At 42.7% G+C, this 23155-nt stretch overlaps 1 protein-coding gene across 1 annotated transcript in view; it reads right to left on the bottom strand.

Annotated features, from left to right (window-relative positions):
- The window catches only part of Tok (tolloid-like protein 1 tolkin), a 49127-nt gene extending 32989 nt beyond the window's left edge, over nucleotides 1-16138 (bottom strand). Inside the window, exon 1 of the mRNA XM_072019122.1 lies at nucleotides 15161-16138. Coding sequence (XP_071875223.1) covers nucleotides 15161-15356 — 196 coding nt within the window. The 5' untranslated portion in view covers nucleotides 15357-16138. The remainder of the gene's footprint in view (nucleotides 1-15160) is intronic.
- Nucleotides 16139-23155: the final 7017 nt, after the last annotated feature.

The raw sequence follows: 23155 nt of genomic DNA, 5'->3' as shown, positions 1-23155 counted from the left end.
TCCGGTCGTTTAGACGGGCAAATTATCCGCCTATTCGTGTCGAAGATAAAACGCGAAGAAACTTGGTCGTCACGGTACGATAAACAGAATCGGATCGGATGTTTGCTCGCGACATCGCGTCGTGGTCGTTCTCGATTCATACGCGTTCACGGTTGGCACATTCCACCGCGGAATTCCAAGTGAAATTTTGAACCTGCTCGATCGTAGGCGGTGCATACGGACGACCGACACGTCGCTACAGTTACCATAGTATACGCGGTGTCTCTGACCCACATAGTGGGCGAGGTGGGCGTTCAAGCCGGAAACAGGCCGGGGATAACGGTTGGAAGACGAGGATGGAAGAGGGACGTGGACAGTGGTGGGATAGAAAAGTCGGGGAGAACAAAACCCGTACGCGAAGGAAACGGGCCGAGGACAAGACTAAATGAAACGAGGTTGACCGTCGGTCCTCTTGCAGCCCCTCACCTTCTTCTCTCGCATCTCTCTCACCCTCTGTTTCTCTCCTGCCAACGTTCTTTCTTGCTCTTTTCCCGGTGAACAAAGCGGAGACACGGTCACGTTACCGAGTAACGTTCGGACGTTCTTGGATACGACGGCGATTCGCGCTGCACAACCTAGCGAGAATTATTTCGACGTTCCGGCGTGCTGCTTCCGCTGCTGAAATTTGAACAAACGACACGGTTGCTTGTTAGCCGCGCATAATGCACGTGGAAATCCGAGTTTATGGCACCCCTTGACGTATGCGTGTAAGTACGTGAGCGGGTCGCGGTGCTTGGTTTAGCTCGGAACTTTGGGAACGTTTGATTCGCGCCGAACGATCGATCTTGGCAGAATCTTTGCGATAGTAGAATGGTACCAAGAATATACTTTGCAGTTAGAAATTCGACCGTTCTATCGTCACAACATCCTGATATTCGAATATTCTGCAACTACAAACAATTACGAACAACTGCAAACAAAGTGTGATCTTAGAAAATGTTAAGAATGCTATGAACTTATCCGATAAAATTCACGGTATACGTAATCACCGCAACTAGTACCGTACTGTTTCTCTATCGTTTTATTATCGTTTGTTCGCAAGATCGACAGTGTTAAAGCAAATACTATCAACCACAAATCATTCTGCATCGTCGAATCCATTTATCCGTTTCGTTCACAATTTGCTTTCAAAGGTTTTCAATTACTTTGGCGCGTGTCCGTCAATGATACGCGTTTATTGTCAACTGCGCGACACACCGGGCAATTTGTTGGCGGCAAAGTCGCAAAAGAATCGAATGCTCGAGGATTCGTTTTTACCTCGTGTCAACCGATGCTTGTTAAACCGATGATCACCGGGATGCCTCACGGTATTCTTCGCGTTCGATACGGAGAAAAATTCTGGCAATAAATTGTTGCGGAGATTGATGGGCCGCTATACTATGCTATTACCCGAACTACAATATGGCCTGTGCTCGTTTTCTTCGGTGAAAAATAGCGCTAGCCGCTACTTGGCCGCGTATTTATATCATATGGCACCACCGAATTCCACTGAAAAATGAATATCCGCGTTTATCTCTTTCTACTTCTTACGATCGCTTAACTGAACGGTTTCAAGGCCAACGTTACGTTAACGCGACATTTTATTTATAATCTGTTTTTGGTTAATTCAGTCGATTCGGAAAAAGAAGTGGGAATTTTCTATCGTGGCAAAGCGAAGGAAATTTTTGAAGTAGGAAATCTGTAGAGAAACGCATATAATAGTTTAACAAAGAAGTCGCATAGAGCTCGATTAGCGTAATTATGCGTTAATTGTGAACTATTAGGACGCAGGAAGCAGCGGCACGCGTAGAAAGGCGCACCTAATTTCATATCGAGAACGAAAAAAAGAATTGGAGCTACACTTTCGCGGGACGTTAATGAAGTGAGAGTGAATTAAATTTTCTTTGATCTCGTCGTAAAGTACGTTTCACGGAAGGGGTAACTTTCTCGTGAAACGCGTACCAGGTATAACTTAAAACCATGAACGATATCCCTTTATCGTAACGCGACGACGTCTTCCTCGAAATAATAATTCACGCAATTCCTATTTTAATAACGCGAATTTCATAACGTTAAAAGCTAAAACTTTTCGTGCTGAATAAAATCATCCATGAAATAGCGTATCTTTTAGAGATAAAAATTGCAAAAAATGCAAACAAGAAGTAGACCAAGGAAAATATGCAAAAATCTTCGTCAAGGATGGCCTTAATTTCCCCGTAATTAAACCATCTACGTAGCTATCTCTTCTTCCCGCTCGTGCTACATATGCGCGAGACTAAAAACATCTTGAAGATCGGCCGCGTTCGATAACACGGAATTCTTTTCTCCCGCGAGAATTCGTTTAAAAGAGCTTACGGCGTAAGTCATACTTACACGTAGAAACGCGAGGTGTTTTGTATCGAGTCGCAAGTGATTTTTCTTCGGGCATTTAATAACATTTCTGTTGCTTGCATAAGGGTTAGAGTAGAAGGGGGTAAAAATGTAAGAAAGAAAACACAGACGTAAGAAAGAAACACGCGCAAAAAGGGAACAGTCGTGTACGCGAAGGGCAGACAAGCTGACCAACTGCTCGGCGAAATGAGCAGGAAAACGGTTATCGCGCAAACGGAAAGGGACCGAACGCGATCGTGGACAGTACTGTTAAGTAGAATGGAATAATTAAAGCGGTATTTGCGGCTGGATTATTTCAACGGCGACGGAAACAGCGGCGCAAAAACTGACTGGCCACCGGTGAAGAAAAATCGTTGGAAAGTGAAGGAGAAGAGAGGAAGAAAGAGAAATGACTGGACAGCTGCCAAGTGCAATGCGGGGAGAATGCCATCCGCAGAGATCGCCGATGAGGGTCGGACCAACCCTTAATTTCTGTTTACTTCGTATAATGCCTTTCCACCGGGGCAAGGGATTAGAGGGAAGGGGCCGTTTCTCGATGCGTTATTGTAGGTTACTGGATTTCCGAGCGATTATGCTTCTGTTACCATTCTACGAACGAATCAATTTGTTACTTGACCTCTGACCATTTCCTAAGCTAAGAATTATCGTTTATCGAAAAGATATACCGTAGCTCGCGAAAGTATTTCGACGATTACCATAGAAAACTTTAATGCGTACATTGGATATGACATACATATACGTACGTGTTATATAAATTGTTTTGAAATTTCATTAGTATTATTACGAGACACGTAACATGATTATACCGATCTTTAAAATCAATCTGGAAATGTATATAGACGTTGCAAGATATTTGTTGCTTTAGCGAAGGTTTGTTTTATCACGTGGAAACTTTTATTTGACTTTAATTTGAAAATATGATAATGCAAGATCTTGGATAGGAATTTTGCATCGTTGTGTCTACGTATAGATTGGATAATAAGATATCTTGTACTTAAAAATTCTAGCTGTTTCGACGCGTGCGTTGGACGCTATCGTCTTTCGATGCTCTTCTTTTTTTTTTTTTCTTCCTACGAAATTAGTGCCAGACGAATCGATAGACCCCTCACTTTTCATGCCCCACACTTTTCGAGCCACTTTAGTCGCTTTGAACTTGCTTCCATTAATGGCGTGAAATGGATCTAATTTCGATACTTAGCTTACTCGTTCTAAAACCTTTCAAAAAATTATTGACCGATTTTATATTAACTATCTGCTAGTAATTTCATATCTCGTAAAATGGTAATAATCAGTAGCAATTTTTCGCGCGATGTTCAAAGCTGGGCGTTTCCCCTCGAAATATTTTTTTCATCGATTTATTTAAATATCATTAACCGGAGCTAATTGAATCGACGCAATTTAATCTCTTGGTATTTTTCCCTGGCAAAATACTTCGTAAAATATGCTCGAGAACGTTGCAGGCTGGAAATACCAAAACATAACTGGAAATTTCCATCGAACACCGAAATAATTAATTAATCGCAGTTTTACGTTCGAGCGCGCAACACACTACGAGATCGATGGATTTTGTTCGAAACTGTCAAAAATAATAATTGCCTGGCGCAGACTCCCAAGTTCATTAATTTTCTTCTCACTTAATTATGTTGTTAAGAAACTCGACAACAACTGACCTTAGCGTCGTAGCAAACCCTCGACATTCTGTTGCTATTGTCAACGACAGCCAGTGCACAAGTGTATATCTCATTATAACAAGACGTTGAAGGGTTAAAGAGAAAAGAAGAGAAAGCGCGAAGGAAAGAAAAATGGTAACGAGTGGTAGACAGGAGAAGAACGCGGCGGAACGATGGAAAGGAAAAAAGAAACGAAAATCGGGGCGAGGGACGCGTGTGTTGCATCTTTTCGGAATTAAAGCGGCGGAAGGTAATTCGAGTTGCCGCGTGTCAAGGGTGAATGCCAGTCATCGAAGAATATAATATCCGCGCAAGAACAAGATTCGTTTAATTTCGTGTAATTAATATCTCGATATAGTAAATCGTATATACGATAATTGACGAAAGCATTGGAACATTTATCAGGGAAAATTTCTACGAATATACGTATCACGCGCGTTATACGAAACTCTGTAAAATTTCGTTGACACTGTCGCGAAACAGGACTATCATCGGATAATTGGGCGGATGGAATAAACATTGTTATTGAAAATCATATCGACGAGTGTACGCGTGGGTGGTTTATAAATCGCGAAGTTACACGAGAGAAAAACATTCAGGAACTAGACGACAGCGTTAATCGAATTACTTGATTACACTCCCGCGGGCGCGGCTTCGTTTATGCCAATTAGCGCGCTCGTTAGCGGTAAACGCCACATCGTGTCACGAGAGAATCGTCCTCGTTGTTATTTCTCTCTATATCTCGTTATCCCGTTTCGTTCGTGGCGTATACGCCGCAGAAACGTTTGATCTGCTTTTTCCATCGATGCGCTCGTTCCCCGTCGCTTGTTTAACAGACTTCATTAAAAGATATGTACATCGAAAACAAACAGGGGAAGGAGGGAAAAGTGGAAGTACAGGGGAGAGCGTTTCCTTCCGGTGAATTTCAATAAATTATTCGTTTAAACGTTGCTCCATTGTGTACTCTCGCGCGTACATGTTCGTTTGTTCGCTTTTTCCCGCGATTTTAGCCCGGGACCTTTCGCTAATGTAATTACGCGAGGAAAAAAGACCCCCTCTAAAATATTATCGAGAAACGATTTTAAAGGAACGCTCGCGCCGGTACAGTTTCTTCGTGCAAACAGAGATAGTTATCGCGCACCGGACGAAATTATATTTTCAATTGCAGAAAGTCAAGAGTTTCTGAGTTTGATCACCGAGCGCCTTTTTTTTACGCTTTCTAGGATTTGAATAATTACAATAAGATCTATTGTCGGAGAGAATCACCCCGTATGTTTTCTCCTTGCGTGGTACGACGAATCAAATTTCCTGCAAGAAGTACAAAGAAAATTCTAATATCCAATAAAGTCGTGTTCCTTTGCGGTCGCTTTATAAATGGCATTCCATATATTCCGCGATATCACGTGGAATGTACGAATGCGCTGTATTACAACGCGCAATAAGATTTAATCAAACATAACACTGCTACGAAATAGCGTGAATAAATGCTGCATAAATTGCACCACCACGAACATCTATAAATCTTATATCGAGAACATAAGCTATCCGAAATGATATTAGAAAGACAATAAAATTCTTTAGCTCGATAACGCCGTCAGACGAGTCTGTAAATACGATACCATTTTATAGATACGATCCCATTGCCCAACATTTTCGCGAAATGTGGAATGTCTCGAAGAGGCCATCGCATTTCCCCGACTCTCCTAAATACCAATGAAACGTTGCGGCGTACACCATCGCCAGTGTAAATCGAGACATACGATGTTCGATTCGAAGAGCGGTCACCCCGTTCCGCGAACGAACTCGAGGCGTTCTCGCGTGATGCTTGGAATTCCTGACGGAGTTGCTCCGAAGGAATATCTATTTCCGGAGCAAAGGCGTGTTCCCAGCGCGTAACCGCGTGATTGCGCGGACGTATCGGAATACTAGGCGACACGTAACTACTACGAGAGGTGTGATATTACATCTGTATTATATCGATGTGCACCATTCAGCCCGGTGGGACTCGTTCGCCCCTCGGAGGATTAAGGTCGTGCGCGGGCCACGCCACGTTACTATGTACAATATGCGAACAGCCTGGTGCTACCTGGACGTTGTCTCGATGAGGCCGTCTCAGCTATCTACCGCTCGAATTCGGTATTTAGAACACCGTTAGACGAAGTCAGTTAATTGCCAAATGGACGATCCTAAGGGATTGCTCCCTGATGAGATTTAACTTTATAACGTTGGGTTACGCTGGCTGGATAAATTACGCTCGGTGACAAACGAGCTCTAGATTTGTAACGCCGATTCCACGCGTTATATGCACGTACAGGGTGCTCTGTAATATTATATGCGACTGGTTTTAGGAATCGATGACAATGAAAAATATTCGTACGAATATTTACGAGAAACGAGTATCGTATCCTGTCACTTTTTCCCGATTGCTTTTACACGAAATGTTCGAACCATCGTGACGTATTTAAAGATACGCTGGTTCAAGAAAGTTTCCGAACGTACTTCCGTTAATTTGATAAAGGACAGAGTCGACCAGTTTGGCTACCGAGAGGTTTGATTCTTGAAATGGTATCCTACATATTACGGGACGCCCTGTATATGTAACTACGCGGTTAAATATAACGTATTACCGAAACGTTATACCGTGTTTGGATTCGTCGGTGTGTCGGAGAAGTTGGCCAGCGACAAGGGCGAAGAGAAGAAGAGTAATTGAGAAAGTTGCAACGTAACGGAATAAGATGATAAGAATTTAACGGGATCATATTCCAACGACCGAATGAAAAGCGGTCTTCTATGGTTCCTCTTTAGGGGACCAAGTGTAACTTCCAGCTCTTTGAAAGTGAAGCTGAATCGGACTTCATTGATTTCATGGACAAGTTCCTCGGGGAATCGCAGCCAACTCCACGCGAACTCTCAATTACGATCGAGAAGTGAGCTCTGATTTTCGACGACTGATTTATCGGCGTTTACCTTGTTCGAGTTCTTCGACCAAACTGTCTCGCACAGAGTTACGGCACAATAAAGTAGACGTTATAATAGACGTTACAAAATGAAGACAAAGACGTTCCAAAGGAATAAAACGTTAAGGAATTAAAAGGATACGTAGTGGCTAGAAAAAGTATTGGCGCACCATGGTAACTTATTGTAGCGTTCGCGTATATACCAGACAAATGGTCTGACATTCTTTAAATACTTATATCGATATCGTGCGACTATCATCAGCAGTTTGAAACATTTTTCGCGAGAATAACGAGGATCGTTCTGTTCTCTTGCTACGTTCATTTCGTGTCCATTTTCGATCAAGTCAGCAATGCATATTGGAATGCTACTCCGTTTCTTCCGTTGCTGTCGTTCCTCGGATAGACCCGAAACGTTAGAACATGTAGCGACACGGTAGGAAATTATTCCAGCTATCCGACCGTTCAAGAATTGGATGGAATGCGCGCCACTCGAATAATCTTACGATTCATCCACGTGTTCAATGTTTTAAACGCCCTAAAATTCTCAGCGAATTTGTTACAATAGAATAGTTGGCATTCTCGCGTAGAAGATTTATGCTCGTGAGATGTTCAGAAAAGTAACGAATTTCAACGATTCCGCGAAATATTTAAGTCGTTCGTAACGAATAATCGTTAATGGACGAAATTAAAGTCAGAAATGTCCATAAATATATTTAATATCTTTTGCCCCTTTATTTTCACTCCTTTCTTACTCCGTTATACATCACTTAGAAGGAAACTTTCGTAACGTTAACATTCTTTGGAGTTAAAAACGAGGCAGAGAAAATTAAATTTTTATATTGTCTCTGACTGGAATTACTCGTAGGTAGCAAAAGTACGAAGCATTTTTAATAAAAATTACGTAAAAGCGGAGAGGAGTTGAAAAGTCTCCATGGAATATACAAAATTTATTCGAACGCCGAATCCCTTTAAAAAATCCAATAGCGTGGAAACGAAAATACTTTTCTTGATTTTTCACACGCCGAAGTGCCTACGAATTATGCACTAGCCAGTCGATATACGAGAAAACAATGCAACGGGGGTGTAAGAGTGAAACGTCGGGCAAATGGAAAAGAGTGGGAAACTCGGAAAACCTGACCGCATGTTTCGCGCAGATAAAAGTTTAACGAAAAACAAAGTGAGAACGTTGAATGGGACGCGAGAAGAGGAAACGAGAGTGGAGGAAAGAGAGAGACGGAGAAAAAAAAAGAAAGAGAGTACGTACGTACGTACGTCCATCCGTTAGGGGCAGTTCGCGGAACTTTCAAGCTGCCATAGGAAATGTCGAGAATGCTAAAATGCATTAAAATTCATCGCGTAATGACCGTCATAACCGACTCGGCTTCGTTGAAAACCTTCCCCCTGAAGGAGGAATTCTTTTCACCGAGAAGAAACGAGACTCGTGTAAAAATCAGAGAGGACTCGCTGCTTCGTGCTTCGTTAGAATTAACGGGTAGTATTTCTCGCAACATCGAAAAGAATAACGTTAACGTCTGACCGTAATATCTTTGACGGATTGGAAATCGCGCGAGTGTTTTGTTAACGAATTTTGACTTTCTCTTCTTAATACACTTTGATATCCAGTCAGAGATTTCTCGTAACATTTCATTATTCCATGGTAGTTTACGATAGAAGCGCCACGAATTTTTCGAACAATCCGATATGTATGTTTCAAGATTATTATGGGTAAACGGTCTCAACGCTGTTAATAAATTACTTCGCTTGGTTCGAACGACTCTATCTTACTTTACCTGCTTACAGGACAAGAATATATTCCAAAGAATATACGTAAACGCGTAAGCACTCGTGAGACGTATTCGCGCGCTTTCCACGCGCTATCGACGATAGATCAATTTTCGCGCGGAAGCAAAGCGTCGGTGGCTGCTAAAACCACGTCGCAATCGCGTGTAATCCACGATAAACAGCTGATAGACCGACGTACCGTGAAATCCTCTGAAACACGCGAAACCTTCGAAGTACACCTTTCGATTCTACCTTTTCCGCCGTGGCCAACGAGAAGCCGCGGTCCTCCCCATACGCGTGCGGATTCTATAAAATCGATATTTATACATCTCGTATCGGGTGCATTCGCGCATCGAGTTTCGCGCTCTGTTCGAGGGAACTTTTTGAACTTTGCCTTCTCCTTCGTTTCCCCTTTTTCACGCTCTTATCGACGATCACGGTGGTCAAGAGGGGATCGGCAAACGTGGAAGGAAACGTAGAAATAAGAACAGAAAAGAAAAAGAAACAAAGAAAAGAGAGGAAAGAGAAGGAAGAGAAGGTAAAGAAGGCAAGATCGATCTGGAAAATCCTCGTTCACGTAAGATCCAGCGCGCGGTCACGACGAAGATCGTCCCGAGCTAACGAGCAAAAAGCACGAGGTACCGTTCTGCGTGCTTTAGACTCGGCCCGATGAAAAGACTGACCGCTCGAGTATCGTGCAGCTCGCGTGCGCTATAATGCATCTCGCTGCACGCGACCGATGCACGCTCGACGAACCTGCTTTTCATGTCCCAATTGCGGCTAGACCCGCCTACGTCAACTACGCTCCACGAAACGTTTCGTGCCCGTGGCTCGCATCTTTCCGATACCTTTCCTCCTCGCTCTTTCCAATTTTTCTCATATCCCTCTTTCTCTCTTTCTCCAAGCGTAAGAAATAAGATCTTACAGTGTTTATTGTTGTTTTGTTTCAAGTATCTACAGATATAATTGCCTGACTTAAATATCGCCATTTGGAAAGTTTCGTTTCTACGTTTCGGAGCAAGCACGAAGCTAACAGAAAGTGTTTCCCTGTCGTTTGCATAAGTGTTTTTTTCCGGGCAATGAGCTCACGTGGACCTCTTAAGAGTCACGCTGTATATTTCGTAATAAGCGCGCTACGCAAGCGGCAGACGAAGATTTTAATTGTAAAGCAGCGTGAGAGGAAAAACTGCAGAAAATTTCCTGGCTAATTAACAGTAGCGTGGATATGATTTAGAGCGGCTGTTTTAATTGATCATTGCTCTGCAATTACGTTCCGCTAACACGCACCTTTTGCAGTTAGGTGTATTAAACAGTAACAATTATTCTGATCATATCCGACACGATATATCGGTGCAATTTTCCAAAGAATCGAAGATTTACACGAAATTTCTCTGGGAATAGGCGGGATTTATCGTTCCCAATTATTCTTCCATATATGCAAAACGCCCATTAGTATCGTAACGCGTGTAGATCCTTTCGTGTAGAAACTTCTTTGTTAATAAGAATTTTCGAAGTCGACGCTTTCTAGGATGTGTTTCTTTTTCTTCTTTGACGCAAACACCGGCTATTTTATTTCTTCTCTCTTAATCCTATTGTCTTGAATCAGTTGCGAGGAAGCAACGGGAGAAAATGAAAAGAAACGACGAAGAAAGCTTCATGGACGCAAGACAGCGAAGTTGGAAAAACCTTAGCGGAGATCGATATGGGGAAATAAAATCTTCCATTTCTCGTCGGGCTGGTAATTTCATGGAAGTTCCACCAAGCCGAGATAGGAAAAAGTCAGTCGCGCCGATAATTGCCTCCATAATGGCCCGTGCAGTTTGACGAGAAGAAAAAATTCACCGCACCAGTGAGAAATCCTACGGCGGAAGGGTCATCTCCGCAAACACGCGCCTAAATTTCTTGATTTTCGTTCATTTTCGCGCGTAATCTATCTATCTTGATACACACGTTTTTATCCCATCGATAATTGGGTAACTGTAAGGAACGTTCGAATGGCTGAGAATCATAGTAGTGAAACTTGCTAACATAAAGAATTTAATTTAGCGAAGTAAGAGTTGATCGATCGTCAATTTAATTTCTTTTTTTTTTTTTTCAAGAAGAAGAAGAAGATAAATCGTATAAAATGGGAAAAATCGCATTTTAAGAACTAGGTACGAAGTAAGTAGTCAGCAGGCGGATATTTTCGCGATGAGTTGCATGTATACGGACGATAAATTTGCATTAGTACAATGCGTTCCTTGGTGAATTGACACGATCTTCTAATCCAATGAATATCGCGTTGCTACGATAACACAGAGGTAACAGATTGTATCAAAAACTGAAAATCTTTCGATATATCGCGACAACTAACTTACAAGTGGCAATTTGTAATACAACGAGTATCTTTATTTTTGTTGGAATACATATGCGGCAGATGAAAGATTAATTTGGCGTTGCACAAAATCGCATATTACGACATCTTTATCATTACCGCGTATTGTGGCGGCTAAACAAAATTTTTTTCTGTGTCAGAAAATCAATATGGGTAGGAGATAAAACGTGCCACTGAATGAACGTTCTATTACTGGAGCCGTTCAACAGCGAGCCACGTCGTTTTTTATTCAAATCAGACGAGGATAAATTGTTTCACTCACGGAATATTTATTAGTAAGTTCTCGCAGTTGCCGACTTAATAAGTTCGCTTCTATCTTCTGCCGCGCGGCTTTCAGTATTATCGTTGTTCTTATTTACATTAAGTACGTTCAACTTATGGCTGATTACACTCTTGAAAATCAATGGGCACTATCGTCCTAACGTGCACGTTATAATTTCCTATATTGTCCACGGTTTCTTCGACAAACGTTTAATCAATCGTCGACGCTTATTACTTATTCAACGTCTCGACTATTCAATCGTAAGCAGCGTGAAAAAGCGGATAAGAGAAGCAGAACGAAAAAGTATATCTTAACGGTTAAGCGTTATGCGTACAAAGAACTTTAAAAATCATGTACGCGACCGAGCGTCGAGGAGTTAATAGCGGGAGAGAGAAATTTTTTTAAAGAAAGAGAAAATCTTCTAGACGGTTTATGATAAGATTATACCACGTTGTAACGTAACGCACAGTAATAAAGGAAAATCATCGACTAGAGAGATCGCTCTCTCGTTTTCAACCAGTCCTTAATAAAATCTCCATTTTCTCGTGAAGTTAACACGTTGTTGGCTACAGCTGATAGGTCGACGAGGTTTCCTTGAAATCAAATATATATATAGTTACCAAGACGACCGATATCCTAATATTACGACGACCAAGTAAATAAATTGGGTAAATGAAATCCTACGCGTTTACACGAAGAGAAAATTACATGGAGCCTATAAACCATCGGCGGCCACTCGAGCAAACAATCGAGCCGCGAACCACGACGGAAGCGAAAAGGCTTGTTACTCGTCGGAACGAGCGACGCATTTTCCTCCCTTTTCCGTGGGAATCCGTAGAATCGAATCGAAAGGCCGTTTCCCAGTGACGCTTAAGAAAGGTAAGTGTAAGCTAGACATAACAAGTTGTTGTTCGGAACAGAGTGCCATCGGCGGTAGGTATTCGAGACATTACCCGGTTGGCTTTTGATCTTAATCTTAATTGCTGAAACTTCTCCGTGAAAGAGGATAATTCAAAGCCGAACCTCGCCCCCTTCGCCCTTTCTGTCCGCCCTTATTCTTCCATATCTCTTTCGCGGGTTCGTCGAGCAAATTTGCAAACGATAAAAACGAATCGGACCGTTTGTTCGTTGTCGAGCCGCAATTAGCAATAGCTCGAACGATTATAATCGATGACGATTCGTACACAGTACTTTATTATCAACCTTTTCCCATCCCCCTTTTCATCCTTAACGTCTCGTACACCGATGAAGTCGTACATCGATCGGTTATATAATATTTGTGGTTCCGTCGGAAGCAACGGAAGCGAGAAAACTGGAAAATTAATGTTTTCTCGGTAAGATACCGGGTAGCTGGAAGAAACTTCGTTCCACTTCGATCGAAGTTGCCGTGTTTTTGCGGTACATAGTTTGAAAGTCCAAGTCTCAGTCGCGTTTTTCCCGCCGAATCGACTTCGTACGATGTTTGTCGGTGTTTACTTTGGCTCGACACGATACCGATTCGCGTTATTCGCCGGTTTCGCCTCGCGGTTTATTTGGATTAATCGTTAAACGTTCGTAAACCGGTTTTAGTTAAACGGTCCGACAAAGAGGGGTTGAAGGAAAAGAAAAAAGAGATGCTTTCGAAGAAAACTTGGAAAGTTTCCGATAGAAGGGAACGCTTCTTGCACACTCGGAGGAGCTCTTGCCGAGGAAGAAATTTTCCAAAGCGAAGAACAGGGAAAAGAAAATCGAGTTGCTGTCAACGGGTATCGATCAAGCTGCTTGTAAAACTTAAAACTTCGCTTGCATATCGCTTACAAACTCGATTAAGAATTACTAAAACTTCCTCTTAAATTGAAAAAAGCGTCACGAGAGCGTGTAATCCAATTTGATGTGGAAAAAAGAAGAGAAAGAACAACACCAATAACGCGCTACCATTAAGAGCGCAAACAGAAGCGCGTTATTGGTCAGCGTAATTATTCATAAAACAAATTGTAATTCGATATCGAGTTATGCCGATGGCCCCACGAAAATACAAGTGTTGGTCATCGACGTAACGATAACCGAACGTTCAACAAGCACGGCTGACAATACGATAATGCCAGTATAGTAGCATCTTCCTCTGCTCCTCGTTCTTCTTCGTAAACAGAGATTAGATATCGAGCGAAACGGTGGACGGAGCTCTCTGTTGTACGTTCTATTCGTCCTCGGCCTTCTCTCTTTTTTCCAAACCAACAACCTTTCCAAAGGATCATCGCGTCGGTTTTCATTGTCGTTGACGGCCAAGCCAGTTTTAGAGATCTCGTGTGTATACGCGGTTCTTTCTAGAGGCAGGTCCAGGACGATCACTCGAGAAATATAAAAGGCTCCTTGCGGCAGTCCCTATCCAACGATCCTGGACCCTTCGAGTGTCGAATGCTCGTCTTAGCTATTACAACGAGTATGTTAGACCCTGAGAGAAAGAAAGATTATCGGACCAGGTTCTTCGGCAAGGGTTACTGCCTCTTTTCGTATTATGTTCCCCCTCCATCGAGCAATCTCGCCCTGTCCTCGCGTCTCTGTGGCTTCGCTTCGTTAATTCGGAAAGCATAAGCCTCGATTTATGTCTCGAGACTCAAAGGATCGTCTCTCGTTCGATTTTCGCTCGATCTTGCCCAGAAGCTTTATGACACGCCGGGGAAATGGGATCTATGCGCGACAATATAAACGGTAGCTTGGCTTTGATTCAGTTGGCCAAACTCGATCGAACTGCCGACGTTATGGCTGCGAAGGACCAAGAAACGATCGAAACTTTTCAAATGGATGCGCGTTCTTGATTCCAACGTCTTACATAGGTCTCCGAATAATCACCTTTCGACGATTATTTACTTCACACGCAAGAATATTCTTCCACTCGATATTCGTACTTAGAGGTGGATAGTTTTAACGCTGAGCTGTGCTCTCGCCACTTACGTCGTGTTACGAGTTATTTAGCGTTTACGAGAGATCCGAAGATTTAAATGTTCGTACAATTTGGACCGGTCTTTTTATAATAATGGAAACATCACGAGCAACTTCTGGCAAAGATACACAGAGAATATTCGAGCAATGCGCTTGCTTGTGATCGCCGATATGTTGCAATACCATACGGATTCCGTATCAAGCGTAACGATGCTTCTTCGTAATTATATCTTCTACAGTTAACTATTTCGCAACGTGTATTACGAAATTAGCGGAAAAAGAGGAAAATTTCTTTCCTATCTATACCACCGTGCTGATGACGTACACATTTTTATCATTTTCATAACGAATCGAAGATATATGTTTTATATAATTGCATTTACATAGCACCGAAACATTCGTGCTTAATTGAATCTAAACATTTATCGAGCATGTAATTAGAAGTACATTAATTGCACAATTTCTCTCAGTCAACTGTCGGGGGGAGGGGAATTCCATATTCGATGTAGCGACATTTCCATTAAATTTTTTATTTACGATTTATATATTTCATTAATTGTAAATAATAGTCATTTATACGCGAAATATTTTCAGTTTCCCTTTGGTAGAAAGAGAATCTCGTTACAGCGATCGAAATCGTTCTAAATATTTTTCGCTCCGCGAAATCTTTCGTTCCTAATCTATATTTCGTTTTATGACAATGATTTCTATATATAGAAAGAAACACCGCGGCACGCCATGTTCCTGATTTTTGCAGCTACCCGCGAGATATTTTTTCTTCGCTTACCCGCCTTACAGATGTCCACATCGACGTCGTCGCTGATGCCACGAGGGAACTTGGTATTCAACAACTCTTCCACGGTGAATTTATGCCTGTGCCTTCCGACGGTGTTCTCGTTCTCCCCGGGATCGGCGTCGACCGCCCGGCAATCGGCGCATCGACTCGCCAAACAGAGGATGGAAAGCAATGGCAGCAATCTCATCTCGATATCGTCGATATCGGGTCCAAACGACACGAGTGCCTTCTTCCCTCTATGTACCCAGCTAGGCCATAAAAGACCAGTCGTACTACCGCCTACACCAACGCATTTGCCACTACTTCTCTTTCACCCTCTTCTCGTTTCCACCTTTCGACGTCCTCGTCCTCCACCGACGACTCGAGACCACCACTCGAAACGCGGGAGAAATTTTCTCGAGTGGGATGCCACCGATCACATGTCCGAACTCAGTCACGCTCGATGGATGCGATCGATACGTCGTCCTTGCCCTCGCCTCGGTCAGCCGACCAAAAAAGGAGAAAAAAAAAAAAAGAAAAACAAAAAGGATCTATCGGAATGACGCGAAGACCAAAAGCGAAGGAAGAAAACTACCCTTTGTCGCAGATGCACAACGAAGCACGAGCAAACCGGAGAAGACACGTGAGACGAGACGCGATGAAAAACGGTAAAATCGACGATACGCGGTCACAGAAGGTAGAAGGAAGATGAAGCGAACGAGTGATACGCGCGTTCACGCGATGAAAACGTAATCGCTACTGAAGAGTTCGGTCGGACGCCGATCGAGGAACATGACGAGCGTACGTCATCGGGCAAACGAAGCGATAAGAGACGATCGCGAGGAAGGCGAGCGGGAGCGCGGGTCAAAGTTCGTGTCACAGATTAGAGGGACGGATTGCCGGCGGCGATCGTCCTTGCGTGGAGAACGTGGAGAACAGACTGATCGTCCCTCGCGGCCGACACGACGCGTCGTTCGAAAGCGCGCGCTCGTACTGGCATTAAGTCGAGAGAGGGATAGAGGAGGAGGGGGATATGTATGTATATCTAGAGGGGATGCCGGGAACAAGCAGTCTCCTCCCTCGCAAACCTGCACGGCACGAGGGTGGCCGAGACACTGACCGAGCTTCCGTCGTTCGGCCACCAGCGAACCCTAAAGAATCCTCGGCCCTCCGAAAAACACTTGTATCGCTCGCTCGTACATAGATTCCCGTCGATTCTCGTCGCGTTTGATCGTCCGTAGTTCGATAAAGATACAACGACCACGCACCAGCAAATATCTTGTAAAAATATCTATCTTACTAATTCTAAATATATTTTAAATACGCATAATTAAGAAAAATGAAGAAATAATTATCTGTTTCCGGATTTAAGAAATATATTTCGGAAAAAAATGTCAGCATTTACTCTGCGCTTTCGAAAAACGAATAGGTCTGGTACACTTCAACGCGTAAAAATTTGCAGAAAGATCACGAACGCGGCGTGTGTTCGATCCCTTCGATTCTATATCGAGAAAGATCGAAAACAAACTCTTTCGCTTGTCGATTCTCAAAAAATGATCAGAATACGAATGAAATTATTGAAAGATGAAAATAAAAAATTGCATCGATGCACGTATCGACGTTGTCATTCAGTTTCCTTCTCGTGCTCGATACGTGTAACGATTTCTCACTGAACGTGTCGATGTTTGTGCGACAATAAAAATAACAGAAGAATCCAAGGGAATCTCGAAACGTATATTTTTCGCTGGTTGGGCAATCAGCATTAATCCAAACAAATACGAATCAAATACCTGATATATTCGTAGCATAGCGAATCCCATCTATAATTCATCGAACGTCCATGACGATCCTTGTCACGAATTTACATACACCGTCACCGCGACGATTTTCGTCGCACTTTCGTTCGCTAAAAGATGGGACAACCGCCGAATTACACGGTGGAACGTGTCCCTGGCAAACTATCGCCCGTTGCATTTAAAAATTAACGGTACCGCTTGTGTATAGCAGTGGCGCGAGGCTACTTAAAAGGCGCTATTTCTAGAAGAACGGTGGCGGTGCTGGGGCGTCGTTTTCGGCCACACATATTGATAAATATTCCAAAAGTGGCGGGGCCTGTCGCCCACGGAAACACGTGTTTCATATCCCACGCAACGACCTGTATCGGTCAAGTATCGGATTACTGTCATGGGATCACCCTTTAGGAACCCTGCCTGTCTATCCGAGGGTAAGTGCATGTCGACGCTGCACAGAAACCCTCCACGAGAATAATCTCTGAAGGTACGAGGGAAAAACCGAATTCTCTGTTAACATCACGCACGAACGAACGAAACAGGACAGTACGACGACGAATCAGAGATCAGCCTGAGATACTAGTCAGTCCTGCGATCATTCTGATACTTTGAATGTGACCCTAACCCGTAGGTTTAGCTTCAGTTTCGTACAAATCCGTTCGTAGGTATCACGACACTCGCAGAAAGCGAGATCGACATCGAGGAAGATTAGGAAATTATTCGAATCTTTAAGAATATCGTCAAGGTGGGTATAGAAAAAAATACGAGATACCGCGATAGAACTCTTTTCTTCGTGTATGATATCATTGTGATCGAGAGTCAGCGGAAAACGGTTGACTCGTGCGATTTCAACGGACCGTTAGATTCACGAGTGGCGTTTAATTAAAATCATTAGGGAAGGGAATATTAGGAGTAATAAGTTAGGTGTTCGTGGCCACAGCTGCACGTGAAACGTTACATATAAAGGTAATAATATATTCAGCGGTACAGTAATCGTGGAAGCCTTTGTAGAAGCTTCGGCGATGCTCGATAAAAATTTCATCGCTTTATATCGCACGCTCGACTTCCTACGGTTGAAATTCTTCGCGTAACAACAGTTTTTCCTTCAATTATGTTATCCGTCATGTACGATGCGTCGATGTATCCATCAAAGACAAAAACGCACGCGTTGCAACGATTAATCGCTCGTAAATTATCCCACGCGAAATCTCGAAATATCGAATTTGCGAATCATACTGAATCGCAGTGGTTAAACGAACGAAAAAGCGGTGGAAATCCACAACGAAATATCTCTTACGTAACGATACTCTGTACGAGTGGAAAGTTTGCTACGATTAGCGTGAAATACGTTAAACACCCTTGTTCTTCTGTTCGCTCGGTTTCGTTAGATTTCCAGCCCGTTCGCGAAGAAACGAAAGGAGTAACGGAAACGACGATGCAATTAAAGCGGAACCGTTTAAATTTATTCCTGCAGGACGTTTCGGTTGAACGAAACGACGGCCTTTTTGTCGGTGGTTGCAGACTTTCCGAAATTCGAGCAGCCGGAAGCGATATCCCCTTGCGAACCAGATCCGAAACTTTTCCGCTCGCGCGTGCTTTTCTTCGCTTCGTTTCGTTTCGCGTTCGCTGTCTAATATTCCTGCGCTTCGTTGCATAACATGGAAAACTCGAAAGTCCACCACCTCCGCCAGTTCGGTATGCCGCTGCGCCACCGTGTTCGATGGCGAAATAATTAACGTGGAAACTTTCCACGCGATTGAAAGATCTCGCGTTTACGATAGAGGGGCGCCGCTCTAAAGTGGATCGTCGCCGAGCAAGCGACATTAATTAAAATCGTTGAGTTTAAGCCCACCCCGCTTAGACCCGCTTCTCCGCTCGTGTGTCGTTCTCCGTCGCTTGGTTCGGCTACCGAGAATCGTGTAAGAATTTTTCGCGCGCTAACAGAGAAATTCGTCGAAATCGAACCCGAGAAGGTTTTTTCCCACACCTACGAAGGGATAGGGAACCGAGCATCGCTGCTCGAACAACGCGTTTTCGGTGTAATTCCCGCAGTAAATTAGCCATAAGCGCATCCGGTCGATTGGTTCTTACGTGGAAGTTGGTCGTTTAATGGCTGTTTGGCTGATAGTTTGGTTAGGAGCCGGAGAATTGATAATTGAATCGTTAATTCAGCGAGAATACGTAATTGCTTCTGTTACTTTGACAAAATTATTTATCTTTGGTGGAAGCATGTTTTTGTTTGCAATAGTTTTAGTTTTAGATGGTGCTTGAATCGGTCCTAGTTAAACGGGATTAGATTTTGGTAATAGGCTTTCCGCTCCACTGAACTAACGATTATCAGTGTTCGTTAGCGACGATAGAACTTTAGTCAGCGAATTAAACGAGACACAGAGGAAAAAGAGCGACAAGATTTCCGATTTAAAAAGATTATGGATAAAGTTGGAAAGATTGATAGAGAAACCTGTATGCCTTCGAACGTTAAAATACTTGGCTACGCGTAGTCATAAAGCCTACCTATGAAACCTACTTACGAACTGTACGTATCGTTTCCTGTACTTATCTCGTTATTAGAAAGACTGTGCACTTGTTCCACTTTTTCGCTGGTCTTCAAATATTCATGAATGATATCATACTATGATATATGAAAATCACACATATACATAAAGCGTAAGAAATTTCAAAAGGGAAGAAATTATAAAAATAAATACACCGCTCTTGAACACTTTTTCTCTCTGCTCGGCTGTAGAACGATCGCTTGCTTCATTTAGAAACCGGTGGTAGCCGGTGAATCGCTCGCCGGGCAAATACACTCGCCAACGAAGTCTTACGGGGAAATTGTTCCATTGTGATTTTAATTCATTCGCGGTTTAACGACACGTCGTAGCGGGGCGAAGTTGCCGACGGTGGCCGAGGAGAAACGAAAGAAAAGGTAGAAACGGTGAAAGAAAAAGGGGGCGATTCGGCAGAGGCAACGAGGAAAGAAGCGAGAAACCTTCTCCGATACGGAGGACGAAAAAGCAGCGCGCGAGCTCGTTTAAACAAGCTGCCAACGAGCAATTAATCAGCGTTAACATGCGCTCTTTACTGCGCGCATAATGAAGCCGATTAGATGCGCGTCGAAGCTTTCATCTCTCCAGACTGCGTCTCTCGTTAGACAGTCTCGTTTCGCCGATATCGCGGAAGAAGAAAGAACGGAGGGGCGAGAGGCAGGGGAATCTCGAACGGGGCTAAACATCATTTCTGAGGCCTAACGATATCGTCGTTCGAGATAAGCTTAATATTCGAAACGCGACGTCTGCCGCGACGAGATACTACACGAGGACCTTTCTCGTACGACAGTGTTCTTCAATTTTTAATCGACAGAAATAGGAAACTACGTCGACGTTTATCGAAAATTTCCGTGAATTTGAAAAGGAAAAACGATTCATTGGGTTTCTCGTGATTTATCGATGAGCCGTGGAAAATAGAATATAGATCGCGATAGTTTTCGGTGATTTTCGAATTGAAAACGAGGTTGAAGAACACTGACACGGGAAGCAGATTATCTTACCAGCGAGGCGGAAGTATACCGTCGGTATTACCGGTAGCTTCGCGAACTTACGAGGGGATATTCAGATCGATCATTCCGGTTGAATATTTTCTGGTAATGGAACGTGGAGCCAGCGTAACGATGTGCTTCGATGGAATCGTGTATCGCGAATGACTGCTTCTTCTACGATCGTTTGGAATAAAGGAAGGACTTTTCAAACTTTTAATGATCGCGAGAATGAAGGAATTAAATTTTGCTGCAAAGTGTTTTAGTATTCGGGAGGTTAAAATAGCGAAAAAAGAAAAAAAAGGAAAATAAAAAAGCTAAGACGTTTAAAACATTCCTATGGTCACATTCTTTCTTACTAAATAAAAATATATGTATATCTTTTTACGTACGTACGACGTCCTAGAATCGCGAATGATAAAATATATCTGTAATTCCAATTGATATTATAACTTAGTTGGTAACTTATGCACTTCATTTTGAGACACCTTGTACATTCGATTTCGTGCAACTCGATATCGGAACGATTGTTTTTAGCCGTTCGTTACAACGAGCCTTTACATACAGCTGCGTAAACGATACTGAACTCCCTCAAAAAAATAACAAAGCAGAAGGCTAACTTTTTTACGTTGAAATTTTACCCGCAGACGCACCTTGTCTGATTTCGCAGAAGTACTATGCTCTGCGCGCAAAAAGGGGGAGAGCATCGAGCGTGTTGCATATATGGCCCTATTCATTGACTAACTCATTGCTCGTCGGACGAACGATAAATAGCTTTGTACAACTTTAATTCCTTGGGTACAAAGAATGCTTGTGCTGCGTTTCGCTAACTATGTGTGCTCGAAACAAGGTCATAACGAAAGTACTGGTACTTTTATCTGTAAGTTATCGTGACTACTTTCAGCTTCGATGCCATTTCGGTGTAGAAAAGTGAAGAATAAATATGAATTTTAAATGTGTACTCACTTAAGATGCATTTTCGAATTCGTTTTATAACTGATCTTCGTTGAAGTATAGCATTAATAATAGCGTGGTCAATGAGACGAACGCGTTTTTTTTAGATAGACACTAACGTTCGTTACTTTTTTCCCGTTACATTTTCATTGACTAAATACAGAATAGATCTGACGTTATTTGGAACTCCGAGTCTCACGTTTCGAAATTACCGACCTCGAAAAAGATCAGTCTTCCTTACGCCCTCTGTGATTTGTTACGGCGAATATAGGAACTACATATATTTAACTCGGTCGACAAACGCGACAAAAATGAAACTGGCATCACTGGTCAATGCTGGAATTTTACGGCATATCGCGCCACCACTATGTTTGTGGCGTCAAACGTTCTGTAATACCGACCATTCAGAGGTTTTATTACGCCCTCTACAATTTATTACATGACATGGAGTCATTGAATTTTCTATCTTTTTATGTCCATTTGTAATTACATTTTCTCTATTTGAGATTAGAAACTATTCGTACTTTTAAATTGCGGTCATACAATCTCATTCACTTATAATTGAGTCATTGATGAACCTCCACGGGAATTCTTATCTCTTGTTCTGAAATACCGACTTCGAGAAAAGTAGAATGTTTCTCACGCCCTCTACAATTTATAACATTTTTATTCTCGACTTTTTAATTCTCGAGCGCATATACATTATTGTAGATAAAATCATATTAAAATCATAAAAAAGAAAGTCAGTATAATGTCAATTATAGTATTGGAAATCTATTACTATTTGTAAATGATACACATATTAATATTTCGAGTATATTTGAAAAACAATATCGGGCTAAAAATTACTTTAATACAGTCCAGTCTAGATCAGATAGACCCCGAAAAGAATATTGAATCATTCAGACTGGGCTGAACTACCTCCCCGCAGAGAAGATAGATACTTATGTTAAAACCATTGCGAGTTCTTTCTATACGATGATGCTTATCCGATGCTTATCACACGAACTCGGTGTTTGTCGCGAAGGTTGTCATCGCGATGGTGGTTGCGGGTGCAGTCGAGGATATGCGGCCCTGGGCGATTAGTACTGCGGCACTTGGACGGGGTTTAGACCTGTAATTTGATGTCCTTCATAATTCTGTCCAGTGGGTTCCTCCCACCGGCAGTGAACCCCACTAGTTCAGTTGGAGCATACCTTCGTAATCCTGTTCAATGGTCCCTCCCGCCGGGTGCCCCATTTGTTCAGTTGGAGCGTGCCAGATTACAGGCCTGTATGCTCGATCCTTGCCTGGACCACCGCGGCATCGTCGGTCGGTGGCTTCGACCGTAACTCGTGTAAGTTTCGATCGGCGAGACAGGAATCGAGCGATGGTCAATCGCTGGACCTCCTACCGAAACTTAGGCTTATCTTGTGTACAGGAGTGCGTCGCGTATGTTTGATGGTTCTTCCGATAGATCGTTCATTTCGGGTGCGCCTATTTTATTTTGTAACTGATCGCGGTTCTTTTTGTCCTGCCATTTTCAAAGGTTGTTCTGTTAAGAAATGTTAGGGTGATCAGATAAGTGTTTGATATTTTAAAATATATTAGTGTCGCGAAAGTAGAGCGTTAGATTTTAACAAAACGTCCCGAATTTCTTTATTGCCAGACACAAAAGAATAAATAATCAGTTGTTTCGTTCTTTTTCCTCCGTTGCAAGTTAGACGAATGTACTGAGTGTATTTGATA

This window comes from Bombus fervidus, chromosome 16 (assembly GCF_041682495.2).
Source record: "Bombus fervidus isolate BK054 chromosome 16, iyBomFerv1, whole genome shotgun sequence".
Lineage (NCBI taxonomy): Eukaryota > Metazoa > Arthropoda > Insecta > Hymenoptera > Apidae > Bombus > Bombus fervidus.
Note: the sequence above shows the minus strand (reverse complement) of the source record. Positions and strands in the feature narration are given on the sequence as shown.